This window comes from Lampetra fluviatilis, chromosome 43, assembly GCF_964198595.1.
Source record: "Lampetra fluviatilis chromosome 43, kcLamFluv1.1, whole genome shotgun sequence".
Lineage (NCBI taxonomy): Eukaryota > Metazoa > Chordata > Hyperoartia > Petromyzontiformes > Petromyzontidae > Lampetra > Lampetra fluviatilis.
Genome location: NC_136317.1, coordinates 1,682,773 through 1,701,433, shown reverse-complemented (window position 1 = coordinate 1,701,433; position 18,661 = coordinate 1,682,773). Strand labels below are relative to the sequence as shown.

At 49.3% G+C, this 18,661-nt stretch overlaps 1 protein-coding gene across 2 annotated transcripts; it reads left to right on the top strand.

Annotated features, from left to right (window-relative positions):
- Positions 1-1,574: 1,574 nt before the first annotated feature.
- Positions 1,575-16,982, top strand: LIG4 (DNA ligase 4). 2 transcript variants are annotated; one of them, XM_078876082.1, is made up of 8 exons: positions 1,575-1,615; positions 2,860-3,481; positions 4,639-5,228; positions 6,036-6,849; positions 9,122-9,407; positions 10,088-10,318; positions 14,570-14,804; positions 15,330-16,982. In XM_078876082.1, exons 2-8 carry the CDS (start codon positions 3,122-3,124, stop codon positions 15,670-15,672), a joined length of 2,859 nt encoding a protein of 952 aa, XP_078732208.1. In that variant the 5' UTR covers positions 1,575-1,615; positions 2,860-3,121; the 3' UTR covers positions 15,673-16,982. The 2 variants fall into 2 exon arrangements, with proteins under 2 accessions (XP_078732208.1, XP_078732207.1); XM_078876081.1 differs by lacking the exon at positions 1,575-1,615 and adding an exon at positions 2,212-2,257.
- Positions 16,983-18,661: the final 1,679 nt, after the last annotated feature.

The following is an 18,661-nucleotide window of genomic DNA, read 5'->3' as shown; positions in this document are numbered from 1 at the left end:
GACCTTAGACGTCGTAAATCGAGCCGCGATCAGCCTTATTCAGATGTCGTAAATCGAGCCGCGGTTGGCCGTATAAAGACGTCGTAAATCGAGCCGCGGTTGGCCTTATATAGACGTCGTAAATCGAACCGCGGTTGACCTTATATAGACGTCGTAAATCGAACCGCGACCGGCCTTATACAGATGTCGTAAATCGAGCCGCGGTTGGCCTTATATAGACGTCGTAAATGCGTGTCGCAAATTGGACTCCTAAACCGAGTGTAATATTTCCAAAACTTTAGTTCAATGTACATTTTAACTGACATTTAAAAAATACGTAAAAATCCATGCTTCATTGAATATTAATGCTTCGAAAATGTTACGCGCTCAAAAAGGTCACAAATGGGTAAAAATCTGTATAAAGTCAGTGCTTGGAGAAGACGCAAGGCTCGTGCGGGGTTTGGAGGGGTAGTTGTCACCATACTTCACCACGCTGGACTTCTATGCGGAGCGCATAGAAGTATTGTACAACGATGGATGTTGCTCTGCTGCCCTCTGTTGTTCACAACGTGGCCAATGTAAGAACGATCCAGGCTGCAGCATTCCGGATGATTCGGTCAATATCAAATTTTCTGGAGGAATCCGATGAGCTATGAAGCTCATTTTCACAACATATCCATGAGCGTCGTCGTGGAAGATGTGAGTAACAATTACATCGACATACAATACTCATCAATTTAGCTGTGACGGTCCCACCTGATGACAGAGACTTGTGTTGCCTCCGAAACGTCGTGATTTATTATTTTATTAATATAATTTTAATTATTTCTTATTTATTTTTTACCTACGTGACTTTACCGAAAAAACCTAAGAGTATGAATCCTTGCAGTCACGAAAGCTTCAAATCTAGAATTAATACTCATCTCCATTAGATACAGGACTCATCGTTATTTCACGGTATTGCTGGGAATAGAGCGACCTCCAGTGGCTGGAGGGGGCTCATGAACCCATCATAATCATCATCAGCCAGGGTCAATCCACTGCTGGATGAAGCACCCCCCTAAGGCGTCACCATCTCCCGCAATGAAATCCACACAGCACCCAGCACCTCGCTCCGTCTCCCCACGGGACGTGACCACCCCCCCCCCCCCCGGCGTGTTTCCATGCCCCGGGCTGGGTGGACAAACATTGCCACTCTTAACCGCTCCAATTCTCTCCGAAGCGATCGTGCCTTTTAAGAAGAGACGGCAATTGTCAGATCGTGCTTACTGATGGAACGTGCACAATCATCACTTATTTTTCACGTAGACGGATATTTAATTTGGAGTTTTTTTTTTTGCAGCAGCAGTAGCAGCAGCAGCGGCTTTGTGTGTTTTGTTTATATTCATCAGCACTCTTGCACCGGCTTCTACATTCAGTGTTCTCATCAGCAGAGCGAGGCTTGTTGAATCACCAGGCTAAATGAATGAAGACTCAACCCCCCACTTATTGATGTCACCACACACCCCTTGAACGACATGGACAGGCCCACCGTGTGATGAATTCAATACACGACGACTGAGCCAAGTGCGCAGGACAGGGGTTGGGTGTAGATGACGTTGTTGGCTTGATCCGGAACAGGAAGGACCCAAACCCCGTAAGTCCAATGTTGACTTAATTTTAAATGCGCACAACAGCATGCTATGATAATCGTAACAATGTGTGAATACGCGTGACACGTGTCATCAACATTGGCGCTTAAGAGCCGAGTCTCATCCACGTGTTTGTGCGTCCCTCGGGAAGATGCGAGGCTTGAATTGTTCACGGAATTACGCAGCCTTTGACAACGTCGGGAACGCGTATCCCATCGCCAATTGCTCAAAGCGTCGCGGTTGCGTGCGAGAGGCACTTTTGTTAAATCCACTGCCGTTGCCATACTTCACCGTTCTGGTCGGTGCGATTTGGCGTATAAATTGCGGGCACAACAACAACAACAATGCGTGTTCTGCCTTTGTTGACCACTGCTAAATGTACAGTGAACAAACGTTAAGCTCAATAAAAACAAGTTGACGCTGTGAATACTGTATGTTATTCATTAGTAATCATTAACTCGCTGACTGCTGCGTTAAGACATCAAATAGCTTATTAAATCCAATACAATCGTTTTCTCACGTACTGTATGTGTATTTGTCTCCATCGCATATGCGTCCGTGAGTCGAATGACAATTCAATAATTAGTGTAGAGGGCTCGTGATCCACATCAGCAGCGCGCCTTCGCGGTTCTGGATTCACAGAAGTGGTGACTTTGTTGTGTTTGTTTTAAACTCCTTGATGACATACGGAGCCATCTCATTCACCGGGCAATATTCTGTCTTTCATTCATCATTCACGACGCGACGCTTTGGAGGTAAACCACGTGGCGATAAACTCCTGCAATGAAACTTTGGGATGTGATAACGCGTGCGTTGTGAACAGCGCAGCGTTAGGGTAAAATGTAATGACTGCGCATTTTATTTCTATCACAATTAATTTTCAGAGTTGTTTGTTTGCTGTTATGATTGTTGTTCTGTTTTGTTTGTTGCACTGGCAAAACAAAACTGTTATGATGTTTGCTGTTTGGATTAACTGTTGGTATTCGTTGCCACCCCATGTTTGCTGTTTGGATGTTAAACTTTGTATTTTAATTTGTTTCACTCGAACACATTTGCTGTTATGATGTTCGCCGTGATGTTGATTAATTCTGCCTTTCTGTGGCTAAATATGTTTTTCTCTCTCTCTGATCTTCCTGGAAATATGATTTCTGGCCTCAACTTCTGAGAGCCATTAAAATGAAAGAAAAAAACCCAACGAATTTAATTCCCATGTTTGTGCTCTTGTTTTCCTGTCTGATATTCCTTTCAGGTGATTAAAGAACAACCTCGGACTCTTTATTTTATTCCAGCTGGTAAGGCCCACTGAGTTGAGCAGCTCTGTTAAAATGAAGACCACAGCCCAAGACCGTCTACAGGGAGGGAATGTGCAAACTAACTAGAGCAAAAACAAATTTTATTTACACGAAACCTGCGCTCCATTGAAGACGACCAATGACAAAATCATTTTGAAAGTCCGAGAGACTAACACCAATACCAATACAACTGAACAAAGAAATCCCAAACCGGCCAACATGGCATCTTCAGCAACAACGGCAGCAACATCGACCGAAGCGTCAATCACGGTGGCCTCCAAGGTGCCCTTTGCCGACCTGTGCAAGACCCTGGAGAAGATAAGGTCCAGCAAGGCCCGGCCGGAGAAGGAGCGTCACTTCAAGGAGTTCCTCGGTGCCTGGAGGAAGTTCCACAATGCCCTGCACCACGGCGGTGATGCCGGCACCACCACCACGACCACCACCACCACGACCACCACCACCACGACCAGCACCAGCGACTCCTTCTACCCGGCCATGCGGCTCGTGCTGCCCCAGTTGGAGCGTGAGCGCGTGGCGTACGGCGTGAAGGAGAGCGCGCTCGCCAAGCTCTATATCGAGGTGGTCACTTCATTTAATTTTTTGTATGTACGCATGGTATGTTGAACTTCTTTCGCACCGGACGTAGCCAACCGTGCTCATCGGAGGTGTGCGGAAGGGGAACAATTTGTGGGCACTTGAGAACCCCTTGATGCCACAACGGTCGCTGTTTGTTGCACGAGGATTGCGTTTGCTTTTAAGATGTTTGTTGTTTCTCTCTCTCTGTGCCATGTCCTCAAACACATCGGCGGTCATGGCCTTCTTCCATTTAGCTCGGCCCATGATATTACTAAAGAATTTTGCATTGGATACTCACAATTGCATCCATTTGTTCCAGTTTGTTTTGTACTGAATTCGCTGTCTTCCCTGGCTTCTTGCACCTCTATTTTTCCCAGCCGAAACATATTCTTGCTCTAGTTTACTCATTACACCTCGAAATCTAACCTTCTTTGATTGTTATACATTTCCTTTTTAGACCTGTATATAATTCAATTATGTTACTCACCCTGTCTCTTCGTGAAATGTTTTACATCCTTCTTAAATGCTTTTCTGTTTCTGCTAGTTTGCTGTTTATGATGTTTTAACTCTAAATTTTATTTTTAAAGATTATTCACCAAGACCACTCACCAGTTATGTTTGCAGTGACCGAGAATTGATCTCTGTGTTGCCAGGTTCCTTGCACAGTGCGCTAACCACTATGCTAACCACTGTCATCTTGCCCCGAATAGTTTTTACGGTGGCCGATAGGTTCGTAGACCACCAGCGCTTGAGTCGTCAACCTGTTTCTCTGACAGATGAGCTGTTGTTATTGCGTCTAAGTCAGTCTTTATTCCAATGCCTCCTGAATGACGCCTTCAGTACCCACATTTCATGCAGACTTGGACTGCCTCTTGCCTTCGTTGCTTCAACTGTTCTTGTCAGTGCTTTTTCTGGAAGTCTGTTCAGTAACAACAGTTGCTGAGCACAGACCAAAAGGCCCAAAAAGCCAAGAGACCAGTAACAAGCAGCACTACTGACGCTGTAATAGAGTTGAGATGTCCATTGCATCGAGCAACGCTAGAATAACCTGGCAGAGATTTATGAAAATGGGTGAAAATGCGAGCTCGATTCAAACCTTCGACCTCTCGATTGCAAGCGCGGGTGTCAAAGAAAGCATTCTTTCTTGTTTCTCTATCCAGGTTTTGGGACTCCCGCGGGACGGGAAGGACGCCGCTCGGCTGCTCAACTACCGGGCGCCGGTGGGGGGCGCTCAGCGGGGCGACGCGGGGGACTTCGCGTCGATCGCCTACTTCGTGCTGCGGCCCCGCTGTTCGGCGGGTGGCAGGCTCACCGTGGAGGACGTGAACCGCCAGCTGGACGCCCTGGCCTCGGGCAACGCGTCCAAGAGCAAGGAGCGGGTGAAGACGAGCCTGCTGACGCTGCTGGGCAGCACGTCGGCGCTGGAGCAGAAGTGGCTCATCCGCATGGTGCTCAAGGAGATGAAGATGGGCCTGAGCCAGCAGAGTATCCTGGACCTGTTCCACGCGGACGCCGCCGACCTCTACGGGGTCACGGTGGACCTGCACAAGGTGTGCCGGCAGCTGCACGACCCGGCGGCGAGCTGCGACGACGTGCACTCGGTGCGCCTCTTCTCGGCGTTCAAACCCATGCTGGGCGCCGTGGGCAAGATGGACCGGGTGGAGCGGCTCATGAGCCACCAGCCCTTCTACGTGGAGACCAAGCTGGACGGAGAGCGCATGCAGCTGCATCGCGACGGCGACGTTTACAGGTGCCTCCACCCCTCCACCCACACCCCTCCCCCCCAAGCACGATCCGTCACGTTGATTCGTCACTTTGAGTGAAACAACGCCCAAAGAGGAGATATTCATTCGGAAATGTCGTTTGGACTTTCTGCCAACTGGACCACCAAGTTAAGGTCCCTGTGTGGCCACCGTAGAAACCAGCAGCAATGGTAATAACCAAGTCGGTGAGGGAGTGGTGGGGTGTGCGAGGAACATTTCTGATATTATTGGTCACTCACGTTAACCGTGGTAGGTTCATGTCATCGTGCGCTCACCGCTGCATGAACGCGCCACCCACATCCCAAATGGGTACCCTCATGAAAAATATTTTTCTCAGATTTTTGTTGTACACACGAACAAAGGCCCGCAGCAGAACGTTAGTTGAATTGGAGGGGTTGAAAATTTGTTTTTCAGAATGAGACTTTGTGGGTCGAGGTCGTTGTTGTAAACCTGAATGATTTATATGGGAGTTAATTATTGTCGAACTGAATAAATGTTAAGTCTGCGTTGAACGTAATATTAATGCTTAAAACATTGTGTGTAGTAACACATTCCAAAGGCTCCCAATTTGTTAAAAGCTACGACTTTAACACAATGTTTCACATGCCTTAATTAATTACACCGCATAACTACGATAAAATATGGCGTTCCCTTCATCTTATCGTTAACACGGTGAACATCACAACGGTTGAACACAGCAGTTTGGGCTCGTAAACGAACGGATGAATAGCGAGCCACAAGCGCTGTCCTAAAGAGATGCCCCCCCCCCACTCCGCCTCCCCCGATCCCTCAAGGTACTTCTCCCGCAACGGCTTCGAGTACACGGCGCAGTTCGGCGGCGCCCCGTCCGAGGGCTCGCTCACGCGCTTCGTGCACGCCGCCTTCGCTCCGCACGTCTCCAGCGTGATCCTCGACGGCGAGATGATGGGCTACAACGCGCGCTCCTCCACCTTCGTGACCAAGGGCGGCCGCTTTGACGTCAAGCACCTCGGGGGCGACGCCGACTCGCCGCTGCAGGCGTGCTTCTGCGTCTTCGACGTGCTGCTCCTCAACGGGCAGCGGCTCACCGGCGAGCCCCTTCGGCGACGCGACGAGCTCCTGCGCGACACCTTCGCGCCCGTCGAGGGGCGCCTGCGGGCGGTGGAGAAGCGCGAGATCCGCTCGCGCGGCGACGTCGCCGACGCCCTCAACGACGCCATCGACGGCCGCGAGGAGGGCATCATGATCAAGGACCCGGCGTCCGTCTACAAGCCGGACAAGCGCGGCTACGGCTGGTACAAGATCAAGCCCGAGTACATGGGCGACCTGATGGACGAGCTGGACCTGCTGATCGTCGGCGGCTACTGGGGCAAGGGCAGGCGCGGCGGCATGATGTCGCACTTCCTGTGCGCCGTGGCGGAGGTGGCGGAGGACGGGGAGCGCCCGGCGGTGTTCCACACGCTGTGCCGCGTCGGCTCGGGCTACACCATGCAGGAGCTCTACGACCTGGGCCTCAAGCTGGCACCACACTGGCGCCCGTACCGGCGCAAGGACCCACCCGGCTGCATCCTGTGCGCCACAGAGAAGCCGGAGGTGTACCTGGAGCCGTGCAACGCGGTCGTCGTGCAGGTGGGCAGCCTTTAAGTTACCGATTTGTCGTTGTCGGTGTTGATTTGTAGACAAATTCGAACTTTTTCTGTCGACGACGAGAAACTCGAGCGGTCGCAATACCCTCTTGAAGGGATTTCTACACACCAGAAAGGGGCACCTGTGACCATTGGATTGCTTCTCCCATCATGCCTTGCATGTCCCGTGACAGTCGCCATAATGCGTGTTCAGTGCGCACAGTCTTGTTGAGAGCAACTCAAGGCACTCAATTTCGGGACCATATTTTAGGCAGCAGCAGCAGCAGCAGCAGGACAATGAGACGACTGTATACCGGTCTTCACCCTTGCCTAGGAATCATCAGAACTGCGTAGCCACTTGTTTGTTGCCACCTTGCGTCCCAGGTATTTGTGTGGACAAACCCCTCCATGGTCACTGTGGGGTGACAACGTTGGCATGGCCTAAGGGTGACAAACCGATTTTCATACTTTCCGATTCATAATTGATTTCTGGGTTTCGTCGAGAATAATCTGGCCAAATTTGTATTCATTAAGACCCTCTACCACGGTTAAGACCCTCCACCGCCCGACACAGATGGTGGAGGGTTTGTAACGAAGCAAATCTGTGAAAAAAAGCTTTCATAGCTCATCGGATTCCTCCAGTCGAAATAAAGATTTAGATTATGACGTGGCCTTACCCAAAAATCTATTTTGAATCGTTATATTGGCGGCTAAAGCCTGTGTGTTAATGTTCTTTGGGTCTTTCGGTAAAAGTCACGTAGATAGGTTCAAAGAAAATAACAACAAAATAACCTATCTGCGTGACTATACCAAAAGACCCAAAGAATATGAATTCCTGCAGTCACGAAAGCTTTAAGTCAAGATTTAACCTGCGTGTTAAGTTTTCCAACACTTTCTGTTTAAATGTTGAGACGGGGAAAGTACGTGTGTATGCATGTTGAACTTCCTTCGCACCCTACGTGGCCCACCGTGCTAATCGGAGGTGCGGGGGGAGTGCAGGCTGGGAACAAACTCGAAAGCAATCACTGGTGGCTGCTGCCGTGTGTAAGGTCATGAACTGCGTGCGTCAGTGCGACTCCCGCTTCTACAGAGACAGGACCGCATATCGACCAGTGCGGTCTGTCAGGGCGTTGGATGCGACGCTGTTGTGACTATGCCAAGTGCTCCGTAGGTGGCGATGAACCTCAAGATAGTATATTTATTGTAAGAGCTCATTTACACCACAAGTCTTTTCTTTTTTCATCTGTGGCCCCCTGCTGAAAGTGCTTAATCTAAATGACGATCTTGACTGAGTGTTAATGTAAAATCTATTTACGTTCTAAAAGGGATAGAAAGCTGACATTTCGCACGAATGTCATGGAGTCTATGCTTAGAACTACAAAAAAGCTTTAAAACCGACATTTTAGAATATAGGCCCCCCAAAAATGACCCCTCAGAAGGGTGATATTTCACTCATGGGCTAAAGTGAGCCTAATGCACTACTTAGCTTTTAAGTTTCAGGCAAAACACTTGCAACGATGGATGTTACTGCACTACCCGCTGCTCGTCTCCACATATCCCCCCGCCTCCTCCCGTGCAGGGCTAGTCACTATCCAGGCTCAACCCTGATCATACTCCGAGATGTAAGGAGATTGGGCGCTCTCCGGGCGATTGGTCAAAGGTGACTTGGCCAGTAAGGCGAAAATTAAGGGAACACAGCATGCGGACTTCTTAGCTAGATACTTCCCCTTCCTCTTCACATTCCCTCGCCCATGTCACGACGCTGTTCACGGTGGTGTTTATACGATGGCGCCGAAGGTGACGACGATGGTTACGACGACGATGACGATGACAAATCATTCTTATTAAGTCAACGACGGCGGTGTCACTTGTGTTGACGGTGCCCGTAACGAGGCGGGCGCAGTTATGAACGCTTTCAAACGGAGGTTGATGGCGTTGACGCATTCGTGCTGCCTCGTCCGTCTGTAACGGAGGGGGGGGGGGGTCGGGGGGGTCACAATCATAGCAAGCCCTCTTTAATTCCGAACAATTATTAATTTTATAGAGAGCAGATTCTACTGAAGTTGGACTAATGCGATGAAGCATGCAGTTCTTTTCTCAATTAACTTGACAGAATTCAACGTGAAGCTGTCGGCTTGATTGGCGATCCCGACACTCAAGGGTCCACTGCAATCAATCCCATATTTCCTTCAAGCGGCCAGTTTAGTGCAGCTGACACGCAAGCGACGATTGTATAATTTTTCAGCGTGATATAATTTTTCGTGAACAAAACCCAGGTGCGGGCGGCGGAGATCGTGGCGAGCGACCAGTACCGCACCGGCTGCACTTTGCGCTTCCCGCGCATCGAGCGCATCCGGGACGACAAGGCGTGGCACGAGTGCCTCACGCTGGCGGGCCTGCGGACCCTGCGGGCCGCCGGGAGGCTCACCAAGCGCCACGTGGACGCCGCCGCCACCGCCGACGGGGACGGAGACAGCGACAAGAAGCGGCGGCGTCGCGCTGCGGCCACCGCTGCCGGCCCGGGGTCTCGCCGCACCATCGCTGTGCAAGAGCGGTTCAGAGGTGCGACGGTGGCGAGGTGCTAACTACCTCGCCTCGTGTGGAAGAGGTCGTGGGTTCTATCCCAACCCTGATGCCTGTATATTTGAAGTTTGCATGTTCTCCCCGTGGTCGTGTCGATTTTTTTCCGGTTCCTCCGGTTTTCCCCTCTTATTTTAGAAACGTGCGTTTAGAGTATTTGGCGACCACAAATTTCCATGTGATAAGCCACTCCGTTGAGCCATCATTTGTGGCCAAGTTGCTTTTGAAAGGAGCTACATACCCCATTAGTTTATAGAGGTGGCTGAAGATCTCTTAGTTGTGCCTACACTTGGCAGTGAATGGAGGCAAATGTCTCCTGGAATAACACGATAACCCACAACAGCATTTCTCTTGTGTTATTTGTAAGTTGCGTACGTTTATGTATTGTATGTTGAACTTCTTTCGCACCGTACATAGCCAACCGTGCTAATCGGAGGTGCGGGAGATGGGGAAACAAACTAACACAAAAAGCAGTTCTAAAGAAATGAGTTTTCAATTGAGAATGAGTTTTCAATTTAGTCTGGAATGTCCTTCCACTCTCTGCCCCCTTCTACGACTGACCATAAAACAAATATGCCCATGTTTTCTACGTAGTGTCTTTGTAATATGGTTGCGATTTAGACACTGCACGCCACCAAATTGTCATGTTTTGATACCCACAGCGCAGGACCTTTCTGGGGTGGAGCGCAAGAGCGAGCTCTTCCAAGACGTGGAGATGTGCGTGATGGGCGGTACGGCGGAACACCCGAAGGCTCAGCTGGAGCGGCGCGTGGCGGAGTGCGGTGGCTTCATCGTACAGAACCCGGGCCTGGATACCTACTGCGTCCTTGTGGACGTCCTGACCGCCCGCGTGCGCAACGTCATCGCGGCCGGCAAGCACGACGTCATCAGAGGTGGGGCCCCGCGCGAGGCAACCCGCGTGGACGTGCGCGCGCGCGTGCATGCGTGTGTGTGTATGCGTGCGTTCGTGCGTGCATGTGTATGCGTGCGTTCGTGCGTGCATGTGTATGCGCGCGTGCGTGTGTGTGCCAATAGAGGGGGCTAAACGGGCAGGGCATGGACTAGAGAAGAGATGGAGTGATGTGGTACAGGAGGATGTGGAGCTGAGTGGACTTGCCGATGACCGGTACCAGCGGTGTCAAGATTGGCCTCTATGGAAGAGGCTCGTGAAGGACGCTGCTACTGGGCAGTTGTAGGTTGTCGCCCTCCAACAACAACAGAGGGCGGAGGAGTGACGCTTACAACAAAAAACCGGGCGGCTAAAACACAGCAAGTTGGCACAGGTGGTGCATCGGCCAGTCATCTCAGTCAGTCGACCCATGGCACTTGGGTCTGCCCCGTGACCTCCTGCCAGCGGGCGTTCGACATTTCACGTGGCCTCAAGGTGCACATAGCCTGGCACAAGCGCCGTGGTGACATCACCGCCATTTAGTGGCAAATGGCGGTTGTTGTGTGTGGTGAGCGTTAGTGTAGCGGTTAGCGCGCTGCGCGACGAACCCAGCGACCCGAGTTCGATTTCCGCTCACGGCAAACACCAGTGACGAGTGTCTGCACCAGTCCTGGGCCTCCCCTAGGTCGACTCAGCCTCAAATGAGTACCTGGTGCGGTGTGTAAACATCGCCACTCGGGAGACAAAGGCGGCCGAGCGTGGTGCAAGTCACCCACCCGCTCGTGTGCCGTGCCGGCATTCATAGGTGCTACTCACTAACAGCACTTTACGCAACAGTCTGTTATAGGCTATACGGGGGTCTTTTTAATTTTATCTACGTGACGTATTGTTATGATTCTGCTTGTTTACCCAGGAAAGCCTCGCCGAGTCTCAAGATCCCTTTTCAGTAGGATTCTGTAGTAGGGGATGGATGATTTTGCTATAAGTGTAATCTCATTGAGTGATTTACAGGTAGCATTGGGATGTTTTTGGCCAGTACCAGTTAGATTGTGTTTTTTTAGCCAAGGGAGGAAACTAGAGAATCCAGAGGAAACCTCTAAAGAACAGAGGGAGAACACACAAACTCCGTAAAGAAAGGCACCCGAGTTGAAAATCGAACCCAAGCCCGTTTTGCTATGAGACACGAGGAGTGCTAGCATTGCGCCGCGCTGTTTACATATCTGTGCAATAATCACCCCAAATCAATTTTGATGTTTCCGTAACTTAATTTTACTACGAATGGATTTTAAAAGTAATTTGCCTAAACCGATTTTTTGCTTGCACGGAATCAATGCTGCTGAAGTTATGCATTCCCAGAAGACCGTGGAACCAATGAATTGTGTAAGAAAAAACACTTTTTATGTTTCACGTGGAAGCACAGATCTATGAAGAAGACGTAGTATCCGTTTATAGATATGAGAGCTGAAGCTTATTTAAGCTCGCGACACAATCAAATCCCAATATAATTTAAGTCACGTCCTACAATGAGATTATACTACAAATTATAATCATGTAATTGTTTAATCGTGAGTTATTTCTATAGCACACTGCACATCACTTTAAGGCGTCTCAAAGCGCATTCGATAAAATAAAATTTCCATGATTGTCCATTACTTGGGATAAAATAAATGAAAGGCATTTAGTTTCAAACAAAAAAAACCCACTGTGCCCAAGGCAATGCATTTTAAAGCTAATCAAAGCTTATATTATAATTAAGATCAATTATAATCTCATTTTAGAGCATCAGTCTTCCACGGTGGAATTAATGTTGGATCCGTATTCAGTTGAATGGGGATTTTAACATTCGATTCGCCCCACGGAGGAAGAGTGATTCCGGTAGGAATAGCTTCCGGTGGAATTGTAGGAATCAAAGCTGATCCCCACTGGAATCTCCCAGCTCTACTTTCAATTTGTTGAGTTAGCATTTTCAATGACAATGTTAATTCTGTACACAAGTGGATACATTGGGGGCAGTGCAGCACAATCCATACTTGTACATTACTTTTCTGCTGCCACATCACCGACCTGCGCTGACCAGTGTGGCGAAGTATGGTCAGATAACCTCCGCAACCCGCACAACATGGCGAGGCCCGCGTTCAGTAGTGGATTGACAAAGGGCTGTAGATGTACACATATGGGAGACAGCCACAGCAAAGATGTACAACATAGATGGATATCTCACCTGGCTATACAAATTGTTATCTATTGGTTCACTGGGCTATCTATATAGGATATAAATAGCGCGATAGGTCAGTCTGTAGATAGAGATAGGCAGGTAGGGCATTCGATAACCTTCATTCTAAACTAGAAAGATATCATTGAGATAACGTGTTGCTTATTTTAAGGAAGATCACAATCAAAATGCCAAGTGGTGGCTATGGTGGCCATAACGTTTAGAAAGCAAAGCAACTGGGAGGAAGCTTACAGTTTATAGTTTCACGTTTGTCAACAAGTTTAATGTCAATACTCTTTTCAGTGAAGATTGTGCGTATCATTCTTCACCGCATCCTCCATTGATTTTGTTTCGCGTAACTCTTTTGTTGGCGAGACAAACCGTGTCATACCAGCATTGACCAAAAATTGGGGGACATTGTGCGATTGTCAATCCCGTGTGTACGTTCATTATTGTGTGGGTGCACGTGACATTAAATATCCCATTTAAGCCTCGGGATTTCTACTTTTACAGTAAACAAAGACTGGAGTGGAGGCTGATGGCCTCGCAGTGCTCGATGTGTGCTCACCTTTCCGTCCAGGATTCCCTCTGGCTCGCATCCAACCCGTCGGCCCGTTGACAATGCCCCCACAGGGTTGTTATCGAGCGAGAGTGGCGTCCGATAATTTGCGCGGATGTAAGCGATGCTCCGACATTGTGCCACGACAGTGGGGCCACTGTTTGTCTGCGGCTGGAAACCAAATTCGGTAAAATTAGCCACAATTGCTCAATTACCACATCGTCCCTTCCTGAAGGCTCGTCGGAGCCAGATGCTCGTGCGCTGAATCTTCAGAAACTAAAATGTGGAATTGTGCCCCTGGGGGGGTTTTCTTTCCGCGATATGTTTGTCGATGGTTATTTTGACAACCTTCATGTTGTGTGCCGATTACCAAATCACCCAATTTGTCAGATTTCATCAGATCTCAGAAGCTGAGCAGGCTTGAGACTGGGATAGCGGTTGTATATAGGTGACCACAGTGTATACACTGGCTTTGAGTGCTATGTGTTGGGCAGCAGAGGGCAGTGCAAAGGGCTGTATGTGTACTCGCTGTGGGTCATCCATCACCACTCCTGCTGGTAACTCGTTTATATGGTGGCCCACTAGGTTAAGTGGCAAGGTTGGCAGATGTTACACGGTGGTGCTGTATATAGAACTTTAAACACATCTGCACAGGCAATAACCTTTATACGTAGATTTATTCACCACACTTGTGATTTACGAAACTGATTTTATTAAGTGCGGTGGTGTGCATCTGTGAATCCAAAAACTTTGGGCAGGGGAGGGTGGATCATACTTCATGCCCGATTATCTTTGGGTGAACAAATAATACAAATATTTTTAGCACGCGCGTCGGTTTAATTTTCAGCTGTATTATAACTTCTGTATCATAATTTTCGCACCATAATTTGTAGTGATTTATTAATCCACTGCTTGCTTGGATAATTATCGAAGCCTCTCAACACTACTTCAGTAATGGGAATTGTTTGCCCACACTTCCCCAACCTGGCCAGTGCAGATTGGTAAAGAGGCTGTCTAAGTACAGTTCAGATATCACTTGCCACTGATGTTGGCCATGGCTGGGTATTGAACTCGGTTCGCTGAAGGTAGCAAGAATTGGCTGAGGCCATGGAGCTTCATGACTCGTGGAGTGTGGGGCACACAGATCTGTGCTTCGGCGCTGTTCCTGGGCCAGTAATGGGCCATTCTTGGACCAGTAATGGGCCCTTCCTGGGTCATTAACGGGCCATTCCTGAGCCAGTACTGGGCAATTCCTGGGCCATTCCTGGGTCAATAACGGACCATTCCTGGGCCATTCCTGGGCCAATAATGGGCCATACCTGGGCCAGTAATGAGCCATTCCACAGTCAATACTGGGCCAGTACTGGGCCAGTACTGAGCCAGGAATGGGCACTGTTCCTGGGCTGACAGTGTTCACGGTGGTCGTGGAAATATGGGCTCGACCCGCTCGCTGATTGTCGCTGCTGCCGTGCACACTCGCTCAGCGGGCTGGCTTGTGGAGTGCCTGGAGAGGGGCTCGCTTGTGCCGTGGCAGCCGCGCCACGTGGTGCACCTGACGGAGGAGACAAAGCAGGAGTACACCAAGGAGTTTGACGAGCACGGTGACAGCTACTTCTCCCCGACGGACGAGCCGCAGCTGCGCGAGGTGTTCGGCCGCATGGCGGAGCGCGGGACGGGGAAACCGGTGCCGGCAGGCACCATCGCCGACATCGAGGAGAGGTGAGCGCCGTGCGAAAGGCAGTGGTGGAAGGGCCATCGGGAGAGAGAGGCGGGGGGGCTGTTCCCGGTGTTCCGGGGAGAAATAGCACGCTGCCAACAAGAGTCCTGCGTTGGCTCGGGGATTTTCATCGGGCAACCGGCTCGCTAGATTTGACCCTTCAAAGGCCTTCAAAGGCTGTTGAAGCGGCCTACTGAAAGATATAGCCCCCTGAGACATGAAGAGATTAAAGTGAGATAGGCAAGTGAGAGCTGTAGACAAGAGATGCTGAGATGATGAGAGGTAAACAAGAGATTGTTGAGATGAGAGACACCGGATTAGCGGTCATGTGTACGGACGATATGACGTCATGACGCCACGTGACGTCCCGACATTGCACACGCGACGTCACGTGACCTGTTAGCACATGAAAAATTCTCCAACCAAACCTTACCCACAGTGCACTGTCCAATGAGGACCTGAACCAACCACAATGGCCAATGAGAGCCTGAACCTCTGCTTGTGTATTCATGAATGAACGTCCGCAGGTACGGCTGGGCCGGGCATCCAGCGGTGCTGTTCCGCCGCTGCGTCTTTTACCTGGACATGTGCACGGTGGTGGGCGACCCCTCGACAGCCCTCGCCAACTGCAGCCTGGAGCTGCTGGGGCTGCAGCTGCGGGCGCGGGGAGCCGTGCTCGCCTCCTCGCCCGTCGCCGGCGTCGCCGTGTCGCACGTGCTGTCGCTGGCGGACGACGCCGGGCGCCTCGGGCGGATCAAGGCGGCGCGCCGCGGGCTCGCGGGCAAGCTGTTCCGCATTGTGCGTGCGGAGTGGGCGACGGAATCGCTGCGAGCGGGGCGGCTCGTGGACGAGCAGGAGTATCTGCTGTGAGGGCGTGGCAGCGTCGCGAGATCTCTGCGGCGCGCACAGCTTGGGATCGCTTTTGAGGCCAGGTCGTTATTTTACAACAACGGCGGTGAACCACGTGGCTCCGTGGGTCGTACACTGCCGGCGACTTTATTTCATGCGGCCCGCAGCCACGCGTGCCCTGTAACGGTATCTTGGCGGCACTGATCGGGTACTGCATTGGAATTTTTTCGACCGGCCAACTCTTTTGTGGTTAAAATTTTAGCGTGCTCGGTCACTTTTGTCGCTGCAAGGGCGTCTCGCAGTGACCGACAGATGTGGCTGAGGTGTGTGTGTTCATGTGTGGTCCCACTCAAGATATTTGAAAATCCTATTAGGTGTCCCCTATTTGACGAGGCCAAGAGCCCACTGGGATAGGCGATTTATTTATTTAAATATCAAATGTGAGATTTTATAGTCGCAGCCATATAATTTGTACTCGTGTTTCTAAACGTGGAGGGCAATCCACGTGACCACGGGGAGAGCCACGGGGAGAACATACACAGTCCAAATATCCAGGTGTCGGGTCGGGATTAGGGTCATAGGTCGGAGCCTATGACCTGCGTACCAGGTGAGGGAGAGTCCATCTCTTTGCTACCGTGGCGCAAAGCAATTTTAGCTAGACGAAAATATGAGCTCAAAGAGCTAAATCGTGAACTACAAGAAAAACATCAATAAGTACTTGTGTAAAATGTCAAACATGAAAGAGTAGACACCCGAAATATTTTAAACATGCCAGTTTTAAATATTAAAAGTTACGTATTTCATCTGGATATATGAGAGGTGCAGAATAATGATTATATTTAAATGAAAAAAATATGCTGCATCTGCCAGCGACTGCTATTATATGTTAGATTATTCATGCTGGTGATTGCCAATCAGTGATTCACATCGTTGGTTTGAAAAATCAACAAAAGACACGGGCGCAGCCTCGTTACGTATGCACAGTTATAAGTGACAGCATGAAGGCACTCCTCCAGCTAATGCAGTGCCTTCAAAAATCACACGCGGTATACCCACGTGTTAATGCGATTGTGCGATAATGACCAAGTATTTTTCATCGCCTGCAAGTGTGTTCCTTGAATGTAATTTTTTAAACACGGGTTGTAAGCGTCGTCACTAGCTTTCATATTATTAGACGTTTGCCGTGGCGCGAGATGTACCAGTAAATTATTGTTCTTTATCGAATCGTTACGTTTTGCTCTGCCGCTTACTATGCTTGACTCGTGTTTGATTGGTCACGTGTTCGTGCGCAGTGAATGAACGGGGAGGGGGGGTTTTCGTTTTAAAATAAATTAAAATGCTACGTGGTTATTTGTTTCTCGAGGGCTATTTTTCTCGTCCAGTCTGGCCAAAGAGTTGACTTAGTGCACAAATTGACAAATAATATTTGGCTGATGTCACGCCGATTATTCTGTCACGTTTCCGCTTGTCACATGTTTAATTCCGCTAATTACATCACACGAGTGAATTTTTGTTGCTGTTAATTTGAGGTTGTTTTAGTACCCAACAATGTTTTGTAGTGGGCATCGACGCTGAGAGGAAGAGGAGGAGATCCTGAACAACTTGTAAATATTTATAAGATGAATGATAATTACAGCTCATATAGTGCCTTTAAAATCTTAAGGCACTCGACATCAATGAGCATGGGGGGGGAGTAACGCCGCTCACTCCTTCGCTGCTGCGATTCCCCAACGATGCAATTTGCATGAACGACGAAGCTTTGAATAAAACCAAAGCATGATCGTTATTACGAAGTCAGTGTAATGAGAACAGTGGGGGGACATGTTAGAGACTTTGGAACACAATGATTTCTCGTCTTCATATTATCTGAGTCGGGTATCTAATAACTGGATCACACTACACCTTTGCTGCACTGTACTGCATATCAAGACGAGCAATCCCCCATTGACCTTATGGGGCACGCAGACACGTTCTATCAGCAAGCACCTATTAAGTCCAGACACAAAAGGTTGCAACTTGTAAAACACCCCCAGTGCTGATGTTAACACCCTGTAGTCATTTGAGGCTGAGTCGACCTTGGGCAGGCCCAGGACAGGTTCATCTCTGGCCACAGACGTTATCCACGGAGTATGAAACAAAACGAAAACCGCCACTTTTTTCAAATTTTCTTGCTGTGGATTTCACACCTGATGGTGATTTGCTTGTGTTGCAGTTGAAACGTCGTGAAAAATTGAATTTTTAAAGTTTTATATTTGTATTATTTTATTATTTCCCTTCTACGTGACTTTACCGAAATAACCAAGAATATGAATCCCTGCAGTCACGAAAGCTTTAAATAAAAATTTAAAACGCAGGTCACTGGCTTTGTGCTGCCATTCAAATCACATACCTCTACGCAGTGCATACGCGTACTCTATGGATGTGACGTGGACCAAAGTGACGACTGAATCAATGGATTCTCACAGGCACTGGGCTTTGTTGACACGTGTGTCTTGAAAGTCATCAACAGAGCGAGTGTAAATGGGACATGCGGTTTGATAACAAAAATGCAACATAGTCTCAGTATGCAAGCGCATTGGTTCACGGAACGTACGACAGTTTACCTGTATTGCACATTTACACGTCTAGATGTCAGTCCACTGCTGGATGGAGGCCTCCCAACGGCCACGCGGGTCGTGGGAGTTCTGTGACCACGTGGTCACCACGTGGGTCATTGAGAGTTGGCCAACACAGGGAACACATTCATAAAAGTACAGAGCGAAAACAAATTTTCTGCCCTTCCCCTCTGCTGCCAATGATGTTTATCCGCTGCCTATAACACCTTGCATGGCTGTCTCCCATTCAAGCGTTACATGCAGGCTTACTCCTGCTTAGCATCTGGGAAGGGATGTGAACGGGTGCATTCTTCTGGGCGATTTGGTGATAAGCACAATGGTGCATCGCATACAATACAGCCATGTGATGTATTGTACGACGATACAACAGTATTCTGTTTACATATGCAGGACAG